The sequence below is a fragment of the Anastrepha ludens genome, chromosome 3 (genome assembly GCF_028408465.1).
Source record: "Anastrepha ludens isolate Willacy chromosome 3, idAnaLude1.1, whole genome shotgun sequence".
In the NCBI taxonomy this organism is placed as follows: Eukaryota; Metazoa; Arthropoda; class Insecta; order Diptera; family Tephritidae; genus Anastrepha; species Anastrepha ludens.
The window spans coordinates 103,448,368-103,461,351 of record NC_071499.1 but is presented as its reverse complement, the minus strand read 5'-3'; the positions used below and the strand labels follow the sequence as shown (position 1 = coordinate 103,461,351).

The following is a 12,984-nucleotide window of genomic DNA, read 5'->3' as shown; positions in this document are numbered from 1 at the left end:
CTCACACTGCACTCGTTCTTCGTGACCATTTCGCCATTTGGCTCCATGTGACTTCTGGCTATTCCTAAAACTCAAGAGACCACTCCGGGGAACGCGTTTCGAGTCGATTGAGGAGATAAAAGCTGAATCGAAGAAGGTGCTGATGGCTATACCGGAAATGGACTATTTGGCATGTTTCGGGGATTGGAAAAATCGTTGGCATAAGTGTATTTCATCGTGAGGGGATTATTTTGAAGGGGATGAAATTGATTTACAAGAATAAATAAAGATTTTTCAATTCACAATAAAATTCACCTTTCTTTTTGCCCACAGATCGGTAGAAAATTAAATTTTAGAAATATGAAATTCAATTCAGAAATATGTTAAAAATGAAAAAGCCACTCTGGCCAGACCCGTTTGCCCAACGAAGCGTTAAATGAGTGCATAATATTGCAAGAATATTGTATCAAATCAAGTCGATCGAAACAATTGCGATTGAGAATTTGTTTCTTATTTTTGAAATCCGTGTACGGCTTTTTTGTATAATTGATAATCTTTTTCTTCTTCTTGATTGGAGCGATAACCCCTTAAGCGGTTTTGGCCGAGTTTAACAAAGCGCGCAAGACGTTTCTTTCTTTAGCTAACCGGCGCCAGTCGGAAATACCAAGTGAAATCAAGTCCTTCTCCACCTCATCTTTCCAATGGAGAGGAGACCTTCTTTTCGAGGATTCATTCTCCCAAATACTCCAAGAGAATCCTCATTGGATGTCGTAATCGTCCAAGCTTCTGCGTCATACTATAGGACGGGCATGATGTGTTAGTTTTGTTTCTCGAAACTATCACTATTCAATTGCCTACTTACTCCACAGTATTCGTCTTACAACAACAAATTTGCCGACTTTTTTAACTTCAATGTGTTACGAGAAATTGAGAAAAAAACTAAAGAAATCCGCCCAGGTATGCATCGACAAACACGCACGCTTGATTTGTTTTCGTTTCAGATGATTCCGTTGCGATTTCAATGAAAATTTAAGAAAACATTGTTCAAATGTTTCATTATTATATTCAAATCGACTGAATGAACTAACACTACATAACTGTATCGCCAAAACAAAGAACACAGATTTGAGGCACAAAAGTCAACCTTATCAAGTATAACATTAGGATATTCAAGGAGTCTCTGCTGCACACCTTTAAGATCTTAGTAAAACGCGTTAGATTGCTAACGAGTTCAAGTATGTCGGTATAACTTTTAACTTACGTTAAAGATTTAGAAAATTGGTCGCCAATAAAAAAATGCAAAAATATCGACTTGTTTGGCCACATATTTTTATTTAAAAAGTCTAACAAATTTTCTCAATCAAGATCGCCCCAAAAACGATTCTTTCCTATGTTCTGCTGATAAATATGATTATACAGAGAAGCATTTTCGTTTTTTAGGGTTATAGTGAGTGAAAAAATTTTTGACCGAGGTAAGTTTTTTTACAATATTCACAATGATTTTCATGCTAATTATTTTTTGTAATTTTTTTAATTTTGTACATATTCTTCCATATAATGCTTGAACGCTTGAAGCGAAGAAAATGCAGAGATCGTCAGCAGGAAAAATATTGAAAGTCTATGAGAATTTTTAGCAATTTCAAACGTACGTTTTGTTACACTTGAATTCAGTGGCGGGTCTCAAACCCAGCGCACAACCAGCTATCCTGGAATGTTTCGCCTTCTCACTTTAGCTCACTCCCAAACGGGTGTTCGGAAGCTACCCAGAGGATAGTTAGCTAACCCCGGGAATTGAGAGCTGCTTGAACCATATGCAAAAGAATCGACCTGGCCACTCCCAAGTGAATGGCGATCAGTAACTTTCCCCACTTGCGTAGACTTCTACCTATGGAACCATCCTCCCCATAGTCTGACATGTAATACTACAAAAATAATTTGGCCAAAATGGGACGTAAGGCGCTCAAAGGCACTACTTAATCGGTGACCGAAAAACGTCTGTATGTTAGTTGCTTTGATCACAGGCCACTGAACATACCTCATTTCAATTATTGCAGAAGCTCCCAGAATGAGAAAGAGGAAGAATCTGTCAGACATCTTCTTTGTGACTGTCTCGCGTGGCATGTCTCCAGGTTTAGATACTTTGGCCCACCGTTCAATCAATGGGTGTGCACATAAAACAAAAAGGTTTAACGATGGTTTAGAGACCGACTGTCACTGCTACATCCCTACTTACCTAAGTACTAATGATGATACTCCCATAATATAGATTGCATTACAAAAAACTACATCCAGATCCTTTCAGTAATTTTTGAGATTACTTCTTACAACAGAAGTTGATACTTTGCGTACAAGTTATATAGCGTACATCCTTTGTTGGGTATTTGGCCGCGCTCCTACCCCAAATAATGGATTGCGTATTGATGGCGTTCCCCAAATGGAGTGTTCTACAGTTTTTTGTGAGGAGCTTTTTAATGGCAAAAATATACTTGAAGATTTGACATTACCTGCCAAGAGGCAGCACAAAAACAAGACTTATATGTATTTTTTTTTTGCTTTTGGCTTTCAGATTGTTAAAGCAAGCTAATTATTCCCATTGTGAATGAATTCGCTTTGGGAGGAATAATTTATTTTCAGAGCAATGTTTATGATTGGATTGAAAAATACGAACAATACATGATTTTACTTTAATTGCTATAATGCAATTTCTTTATAAATTTAAGTGGATGCAAATATCTGAAGATAAGCCGCATCCAATAGATTTTACCGCAGCTATGCGCAAAACGAGTGAGGACTTCGATAAGGCATTTTTAGGCAGGGGTATTTTACGAGATACATGAGTAATTTTTATAGCTCGATGGAAAAGTATCCACACGGGCCAAGGGAATCATTCGGGACTACGAAAAATGATTCCCAGCTCCAAAACACACTTGTCCGCGCTTAAACGATATTTTTTTTCTTTTTATCGAAAATTAATTTTCATAAAAATATTCCGGCTAGTAAATCATTTGACAATCCCTAAGCCAAGACAAATAAAAAATTAAATCTGCTGTTCTACTTCATGTGGTTTTGGAGTTCATGCTATACCGAAAGATAGTCACACACAAACCAATTCGGCTACGGCCGCGATGCTATTGTGTGAGAAACAAATAACATACATTAAATTAATAATATTTATAATTTAAAAGTTATTCTAAATGTACAGCTGAAAAATTTCCTTTGGTTATTTTAGAGCTCCAGCAGATGGCTTCGAACCAGTGTTTTTATTTAATTATTTTTTTGTATATTGATATATATACTAAAAGCAAAACATGTTCTTCTTCTTTTGGAGTATGTTTTTCCATAGTATAAATCTCCTTTGACTGACGTTTCCAACGCGGTATGACATTAATCGATCTGTGAGCGCTGTCTAAATTTATAGGTTTATCCCGTGTTTCACTTTAAATGGCCAACCTCACAATTGTGCTCACATATATAAGATATTGGGTAAGGGAATAAGTTTCCGACCTCGTAAAAGAGAATTCGCTGCTGATACTATTTTTGTGTTCGCTCTAGTGATATACTGGTCATTTGAAGGTGTATATGTGAGGTCTCGATCTCTGTAATTGCCATTCGTTTTTAAGCGTAAAGATCCATTTTTATCTAACGTCAAAAATGCCAATGTTCGCCCCGCAGGAAATGGTTTAGAAAGCAGGTAACTGAGAGCCACATCAATTGAAAGAGAAGGATATCGAGAGACGTTTGGTGACGTGTGAGATGTTTCTTGAACGGCAGAAAAGAAAAAGTTTTCTACATCGCATCGTCACTGGCGGTTAAAAATTTTTCTATTATGATAACCCTAAGCATCGAAAATGTTGGAGCATGCCAAGTAATCCAGGTCCATCGACAGCGAAAAAAAATATTCATGCTTCAAAGTTTATGCTGTGCATTTGGTGGGATCAGAAGGATGTCATCTATTATGAACTCCGTAAACCATCACTGGCCATCGTTACCGATGCAAGGGGTAGGGTGATATACTGTTCACTAGACAGGGCCAAAATACTGCCATTCGGACGGCGACCGGTTGCTTCCTGATGTCCCCTACTCAACACCTTCACAACGATGCACAGATGCTCCCTGTAATGGAGCACAATAAACTACTCAGCAAGCAGTTCCTGCTGGGGTGCTACCACAGGTTTCAACCTTGCAGAGCCGCCTCCTAGGCGCGTCAGGAGACACCTTTTAAACTATACCGACGAGATCCAGGACAAAACTGACAGAAATCTACTGGACCAGACAGTATTTAGACAGTCAATAAACGACATTCACTTGGAGACTGTCACCACTTTCTTAAGCTCCCGCCCTGTGAATGCCGTAATCGGAGACCAACCACCACCTATTGCAGATGAAGAGCTCCAGGTTCCCCGTGAGACAAGCGTAACACTGGCACAACGACGTTCTGGATACTGTAGCAGGTTAAACTCTACTTATCCAGAATTGACCCCGACATACCAAACATATGTCCGGCATGTGAAGGTACTCCGCACGACAACCTCTTCACATGTCCCCTCAAACCTAAAAGATCTAACACCCCTCTCCCTCTGAACCCAACCTGTCGAAACAGCATGTTTCCTGGGCCTACCTTTAGATGAGCACTGACGGGGCTTGTATTACTGTTAAAACAACAACAACATCGTTACCAACTGCAGCTAATGTGTTTAAATCGAGCTCCTAAAGAAAAGCGGCCGGAATGGAACGGTAAACATGACAAACTGATTTTGCTGCATGACAACGTCAGGCCACACGTTACTAAATCGGTCCAGAAATATTTAGAGGGACTGAATTGGAAAATCTTGCCCCACCCGCCGTATCCCCCAGACATTGCACCTTTGGATTACCATCTCCTCCGATCAATGCAGTCAGCCCTTATTGGAGAGCGGTTCACTTCTTACGAGAGCATCGCAAACTGGCTCAATGAAAGAACTCAATTTTTTCGTTAGAGGAATCCGTATGCTGCCTGACAGATAGAGTAAAGTTGTAGATGTGCCATTGGAAGCTTCACATAATATCATGTATTATTTAATTGTTTAAATAATTCGTAAATTTGGCAAAGAAAGGACGGAAACTCATTCCCATACCTAATATAATATATGGCGTTTATACCTTGTTGTTGGATGTTTGGCCGAGCTCTTCCTTCAATTTATGGTGTGTGTCTTAATATTTTTCCCACAAATGGAGAAATATTTCTTCCACAGTTATAATATTTTTTCAAGTTTTAAACTGACAGTGAGTGGCAGATATTTTTTATGATGAAATAATACACTCGGAGATTTGCAACTGCTTGCCGAGAGCCAACCGCTATTAGAAAAAACTTTACGGTATGACAAATCATAGAAGTTGGCTTTTTAATGGCAAATTCAAATAAAATGTTTCACAAAATTAAAGAATTTGACTGCAAGTTCGATATTTTTATTATTTTTTAAGTTAAATTTCCATATAGAAACATTATAGAAATAACGAAACATTTCTTCACATCGATTGATTTTGTGCACATATTATTAAACCACTCGCGAAAAAATTTGTCCGTTCAAAGAAATGAATGTTTCCCTATAAAACCTTGTTTATTTATACTCGTATTAGTGCTTTGTTGAGAATCCTTTTTGTAAAACTACTCTTCTACAGCACTCGACCATGGTACGTACAGTGTAGTGCTTAACGCTCATCAGGAGTAATTTTGCTCTATTCATTTTTAATAATTGCTATTTATGAAACCTTATAGCCGGTTTTCTTGCCGAAACTGCCTTCTTAATGGTTCCTCATAGGTTCTTTATGTGGTTTAAATCCGAGCTTTGACACCGGACATGTGATACGGTTGCTTATATTGTACATCATTTCTTAATGACTCTGAAGCTGAAATTTGAGTCTTTATTCTACTGTAAAATCTAAGCTTATCCATTGAAATTCTCTGCTAAAATAACTCTGTACATAATGCCTGTTGCTTAGGTTAAGTTATACAGGCTAGTCGAAGCCACGCAGAGACCATTTTGGTCCATAAATATACCAGATCAGTCCTTTTTTCAGCGAAAATATACATATCTGAAGTTGTGCGTACTGTTTGCGAATTTTAGGAGTCGCTCAATTTCTACTTCAGGGAAAGCACCCAGGTAGCTTTTGTCTAGTTTTCGAGAGAACCGGACAGTAGCATAGAAGATGCTCCAGGGTTTCTCTTGAATCCAGCTCATTACATTTATTTAATTGTTTATATAAATAGTACATAGTAAGACTAAGGTCTTTTAATAGTACTTCAACAATATTATAAACAACTGGAATATTTTTAACATACAAGTTTCTTAATCTAAATTTTACACCAGTTCATTTACAAATCAATCCAATATATTTAACTTAACTATAATAATAAGAAGAAAAGAAGCAGTAGGAAAAGAAAAGAAGGATTTAGAAAAGAAAAAACAAAAGTAGTAATTAGAGAATGTAGAGAGAAATTTAATGCGCCAATCCAATGCAATCAAACTCTTTTAAAATAATTATAGACTTGTGCCCTGAAGTTAAATCTGTTAAGTCCAGCCTTCACAGTGTCGGGTAATGAGTTCCACACTTTAACAGCGTTAATGGAAAATAATCTAGATGATGCTAGGAAATTAAATTTTGGAACAATGAATTTGTTCTGTCTGCGAGACCTTACTGGTATCAACTTCACTGACAGATAGGGCAAAGACTTGAATAATGTAAGTTTACACAAAAATATGCAATTCCTAGCAGACAAATAACTATTAAGGCAACAGCCCAGTAACCTTGATCGGAAGCCAGAGATATGGTCATATCTGCCAATCCCATATACATACCGCGTGGAGTTATTAAATGCCACATTAAGTTTATGGCAAGATGTGGAGTTTGCTGTATACCACCTCAGAGTAGGTAATGCGAGGCATAATTAGCTGGAGAACTAATTTGCGCCTCGTTTTCTCTGGCGTGGATGTTGCAGAGACTCTCAGCTTACGCAATGTAGCATAAATATTCCCCACAACCCTATTTATATGGTCAGCACAGGTAAGTTTTGTGTTAAGAATAAACCCCAAATTTTTTACCTTATCCATAAAGGTAAGGGAACTTGTACCTAGCCACAATTTAGGGATATTGTCAACATGCACAACACTATTACATATAGGTAAGACATATGACTTTGACGCCTTCAGACATAAAGAGTTTTCATTAGCTCATACAGAAATAGCAGACAAATCACTGTTTATTTTGAAACAGAAATCTTCAACGAGACCAATACGACTGGGCAAGTGCAATTGTATATCAACAGCATACGCATGGACATTCACACACTGACAAACGGTAAAAACATCATTGACAAAGAGACTGAATAAAAGTGGACCAAGGATAGACCCTTGCGGAACACCAGTTTGTACGTGTCTAGACTGAGATGTTAATTTACTGGTCTTGACCTTCTGCGTTCTGTCACCAAGGTAGCTGGCCATGAGCTTCACCGCACTGTCTTTGAAGCCGAAATAGTGTTTAAGCTTCAAACATAATAATTTGTGATTCACTGAGTCAAATGCTTTAGAAAAGTCAAGTAAACAAAGTAGAGTCAAGTCTCCGTTGTCAAAACTAATTCTAATGTCGTCCAGTATTTTAACCATTGAAGTCGAGCAACTGTGACCTATGCTGTTAAAAACAACAACAGCAACTGTGACTTTGTTTGAAGCCAGATTGTAGTGGAGAGAGTAGACGATTGTTCTGTACAAATGATGAAATTTGCGTGACCATCAAGTTTTCGCAAACTTTGGAAAATGTGGACAGTATGCTGATAGGTCTATAGTCACCAGTATAAATAGCATTTGTCTTTTTTACGACAGGGAAAACTATAGCCTTTTTCCATACTGCGGGGAAACATGAACTAGTCAAGCAATGTTTTATTATATGGGTAAGGGGTCCTATTATATATTGGATGACTATACGGACGAATTTTAGCGAGATGCCATCATCGCCTACAGCATTAGACTTTATTTTGGATAAAGCTTTCAGGACATCTACCTCACTAACTGTCATAAATTGAAACTGTTCTTTTACAGTAGCACAAGGTGAGGACTCTTTTAAAATAGGAGCACAATTTGTTTTCTTACCAACACTAATAAAGTAGTTATTAAGTTCATCAAGGTCGATCTCACATTCGGGACTTTCCTTGCCATGAATTTTAAATTTTTTTAGGTTGCGCCACAGTTCTCTTGTTGGAAGTGACGGATCAAGTTTTGAGTAACTGTACCAACGTTGCGCTTGTCATATTATTGCAGTGGTTTCATTTCGGATTACCTTGTACCGGCGCCAAAAAGTATCCGTTAAGTTTTTTCTCCACTTAGCACAACACTTGTTGCGCTTTCTAATGGCAGCTCGAACTTTCGAGTTGTACCAAGGACATGAACTATTTTAAACATTTACAGAACGAAGCGGAACATGCATGTTAAATAACGAGGATAGGTTACGGTTGAGGAAGTCAAGTTTATTATCAACACTACTAAGAAACCAACAGTCATTCCCATTTATTTGAATTAACATTCAACGATTTAAAATCACCTACGAATCGTAGGTGGCACCTAAATTTGGACGATTCATCACAACATCTAAAGTACAAAATATTAAGTCATGGTCAGAGATAAAGTCAACTTGGTCGAATTTAACAATATGTGACAAGTCACATGTTATAAAATTATCAAGAAGACTAGGTTGTGAGTTATTTGAATATCTCGTTGGTGTAATTCCGTTAACAACACAAAGTCCTGCTGTTGCCAACTGGTCGAATAGTTTACTACAACTAGGCTCATTTTTTAAAAGGTTAACATTAAAATCACCACACAATAGGATGCGTTCGTAATTTAAGACAGATTCAGACAGGTCAACAAATAGTGTATAAAGAGCAATACTTTTGTTAGGATTGTAAACACATGCAATTAAAATTTTATTCATTCCATCAGATACTTCAGTAAATAAGTATTCATTTTCACAGTTATTTGACTTTGCTATCAGTTTAAATTTCAAACTTCTTTGCAGTACACTGCAACTCCCCCCCCTTTTCTATTAGGATTACGATCGTTTCTGAATAAATTGTACCCATTTAAGGAGAGGTTGAAATCAGGGAGGTCATTATGAAACCAGGTCTCTGAAACGCAAATTACATCGACTGCAGAATCTTCAAAAGTGCCCCTAGTAAAATCGAGTTTTTCTTGATTTAGGCTACGTGCTTTAAAATGTACTACCTTAAAACCATCATTTTATTTGCATATAATATCAATGAGAATTTTCTTATTTTCATATTTTTCTTATTTTCTTATTTTCTTCCCGCAATCATCGTTAAGAATTAGATATAGCTGGAAAGTATGTAATTATGCCTGTAATTTTTGCCTCAATTCGCCCAATTAGTATTACTCCGGACGCAATGAGGCACCCATACAGCAATAATGAAAATTCACCAGGTGCTCCAGATTTTTTGCATACCTGACATAGATCCTCCCTACATTTAATAAGGCATTGGCAAGAATTTTTCACTTCATATTACTAAATCTCAGAATTTTGATTCTTCTCCCTGGTGACAAACACTGATCTTCTTTGAAACATTTAGTTTACGTTGTGCAATTAAGTCATTTAAAGAATTTTCTTGTAAAGCCACCAATTATAAGCTTGCGGTCAATCCCGTTAGACTACGTCTGAAGTCGCAGGATATTATGGTCCAATTCGGCCGCCGTAGCCGAATGAGTTGGTGCGTGGCTATCATTCGGAATTCGGAGATAACGTAGGTTCGAATCTCGGCGAACTGTAGGTCCCTCCATTTGTGGAACAACATCAAGACGCACGCTACGGATAGGAGGAGGAGCCCGGCCAAACACCCAAACACGCACCAATTACCGTTCTTACGTGTCGACGTTTTACGGGGCAAATTGTTAAATGTCTTGCATTTCTTAAAATGTTGCAGAGCATTCTTCAGTCTGCCTCTAAAATAACTCAAAAGTTCCATTACTTTCGCCACGTTCTTATATTTTTGATAACATTTCCATATACATTCTGTCAAAAAAGTACCGGGAATTATTCAATAAAACGCAAAATAATAGTTGAATCATCAAAATTTAGCAATAGAAGCAATACACATATGACAACGATTAGTCCAATCATCAAAGCACCTTTTAAACGCGTTCTTCAGCTTCTTCAGCGAAGGATTTGTTCGATGATATTTGTCGAGTTTTTGGTCAAAAAAGTGTTCACAATATGAGCCTTGTGAGACGGTTCGTTATCATGGCGCAAGATTTCTGAGTTTTCTTTCCACAAATTGGGTCGTTTCCCACGCACATTCTCTCTCAAACGTCACATAACTTCCAAATAATATTCTTTATTTACCGTAGAACCATTTGGAATGAATTCCGAGTGCGCAATACCATGATAATCAAACAAAACGAATAGCATGACTTTCACTTTTGACCGACTTGGACGTGGTTTTTTTTTTGGGTTTCGGCTCATGTGGATAGCACCATTCAGCCGCCTGTTGACTTGTTTACATGTCAAACTCATATACCTACGTCTCATCACCTGTTATGACGCTCTGGATAAAGCGTTTCCACGGCAGTCGGTTCTACGTTACCGAAACGACCCGGATTTATATCCGGCCAAGGATTGCCACTCTAGCAGCATTCCCCGTATGTAAGTATGGGGAATGTCTATGCTGCTACAACAACAACATGCGGTGGATAAACATTGGGTTCAAATTCACTTGCTCAAGCATGTCTTCAGCCTCCTTCTTCCGATGAATTTTTTGAAAAAATTTCAACTCTCTTGGAACGAGTCGAGCAGCCACGGGTCTCATGCCCAATTGATGGTGTAAAATGTTGCGAATTGATTCGTAAGACACGCCAAGGACACGAACTACCTCCCTCAAACTTAAATGATAGTTTTCCAGCACCATTTCCTTGACTTTGTCGACGTTTTCATCCGTTGAAGACGTTGATGGGACGACCAGATCGGGGTAAATCATATGTGCAACGCGCACTTTTTAAATGAACAATTCCCGATTATTTTTTTAAAGAATATAAGTCGCATTTCAAATGGACGTGAAGTCTTGTTTCAAGCACATGGTTCTATCACGGTTTTTGTTACAATGGCTAAATAAAACTGTCCAACACTGCTTACTCAACACGATCACACGGTAACCAACTTTAAAGTTTTCAATTTTGGGCGAAAGTGCGACAAGTTTATCAAAAATATTATGTATAAAACGACTTCAAAATTATTTCTGTCCCTAGACTTCTATAGCAGAGTTTAACTATGATAGTAACTGGTTTGTAATGTAACTTCCTACCTAAAAGGGAATTCTTAACTCTTTCCTAAAACAGATATAACGAAAATTCATTAAAATATTGCACCTCCGAAAGGCATGTGGATTTTTCGTTGGGAACTTCTGTTGCCACTTTCATGATTTAATTTTTTTGGTTTTCCTTTTCTTTATACTATCCATTGACTAATACTTCTTGGGGGCCCAAGAAAATCGCACGAAAGTTGTTGTTTCATATAGTTCACCCGCTTTTTAACAAAAAAATATGTTTGGCCTTCAGTGAAGATTTTCGTCAAACCGGATTGGCACTCAATGTATTAAAACTCGTCATTACACTAAAAATGGTAGTGTAAGCCTTCTATTGGTCATTATTTACCTTCATTATGCAGATGTAGAATATTTTTCCTTCATCTTAGTTGTTTCTTTTTTCTTTCTAACCCATTTTTTACCCGCGAACACATTCTGCCGACGCACACTCAATCTGAAATTTAAACTGACGGAATAAGTTTCAACAAGGGTGCAAATTTAAAATTCATGCTTTGTGTAAATTGTTGTTTACCTATTGAAGTACAATTCGTACTGCTTTTTGTTTAATTTTCTTGTACGAGCACAATAATATTTTGATTGGTAAATTTTTAATTATTTTCCGTTATACTATTTGATAAAAAAAAGAGTTTATTGCTAACATAGTATTGGCAAAATACTTAAAAGATATAAATTGGGAAATTTCAGGAAACCTCTGTACATCATTTCGTACTTACATTGTAAATCATATTTTCAACAGCAAATCATATATTTTAATAGAAAACACTATTTATTCATACAATCCACCATCTCTCGCTAAGCGCACCAATAAGTTGCCAATGAGCAAAGCTAAACACTCACTAAACGACCATTCAAGCTACTTCGTAATGCGAGTGCCTCATAGAAATACGGCAGTACAATTTGAATTTCACTTAACGAATACTTATAGAAATCTGACCATGTTTACCAAGATAACTTCACGAACGCCGAAGAAAAAAAAAATGGGTTGAAATGCTAATTAGCAAGCAAATCGGTAGTAGAGAAGTTCATACCAATTCGCAAGAGGTTTGCTGCTCAATGGCTGTTATCAGCTGTGGAGCGCAAATAAATGCCCAAAATGAAAAAAAGAATGGTTCGAAGCACGTGTCTTGCAATGCGAGATTACAAGTGCATTAATTAAGAAAAGTAAATATGTTATAACGAAGTTATAAAAATGCGATATGACTAGACAAATAGACATACATAGATTGTGATCTACTTACACTAGGCAGGAAAATTCTGTGATCAGTGTTTTTTTTACAATGTTTTATAAATTTGTTTACCATAATTGCTTGACAAAACACGAGATGTCTTTGTGAGTTTATTGGAAAAACGGCTGTTTAAGCCTGTTTTACTTTACTAACCTAGCAGTCCTGCTTTGCACGCTGTGCAGAATACAAAGGTGTGCATCAAACCGAATGCGGGTAATCAGCTGATTTGCTGACGTAATAAGGGCATCAGCGGCTTGTTTACAAAAGAAGTGGGCAAAAACTGAGATTGTGTTATTCAATGCAGAGTTTGCCCAAGTTTCTTTGCTGCCATCTGAACAACGACTGATGGGAAGAGCGTAAGAATACGAGTGAAATGAGCGGTCACAATTCTGTTGTCAAGTCCCCTTTGACATTATTATT

The 12,984-nt window shown here is 37.4% G+C and overlaps 1 protein-coding gene across 6 annotated transcripts in view; it reads right to left on the bottom strand.

Annotated features, from left to right (window-relative positions):
* The window catches only part of LOC128858642 (inositol hexakisphosphate and diphosphoinositol-pentakisphosphate kinase), a 69,623-nt gene that overhangs the window by 40,548 nt on the left and 16,091 nt on the right, over positions 1 to 12,984 (bottom strand). The window contains exon 1 of one of the 6 annotated variants that reach the window (XM_054095079.1): positions 12,052 to 12,125. The exons of 4 other annotated variants lie outside the window; for them this stretch is intronic. In XM_054095079.1, coding sequence (XP_053951054.1) covers positions 12,052 to 12,063 — 12 coding nt within the window. In that variant the 5' untranslated portion in view covers positions 12,064 to 12,125. Of the gene's footprint in view, positions 1 to 11,666; positions 11,688 to 12,051; positions 12,126 to 12,984 lie in introns of those variants that run through there. One more of the 6 variants, XM_054095080.1, reaches the window with a different exon arrangement.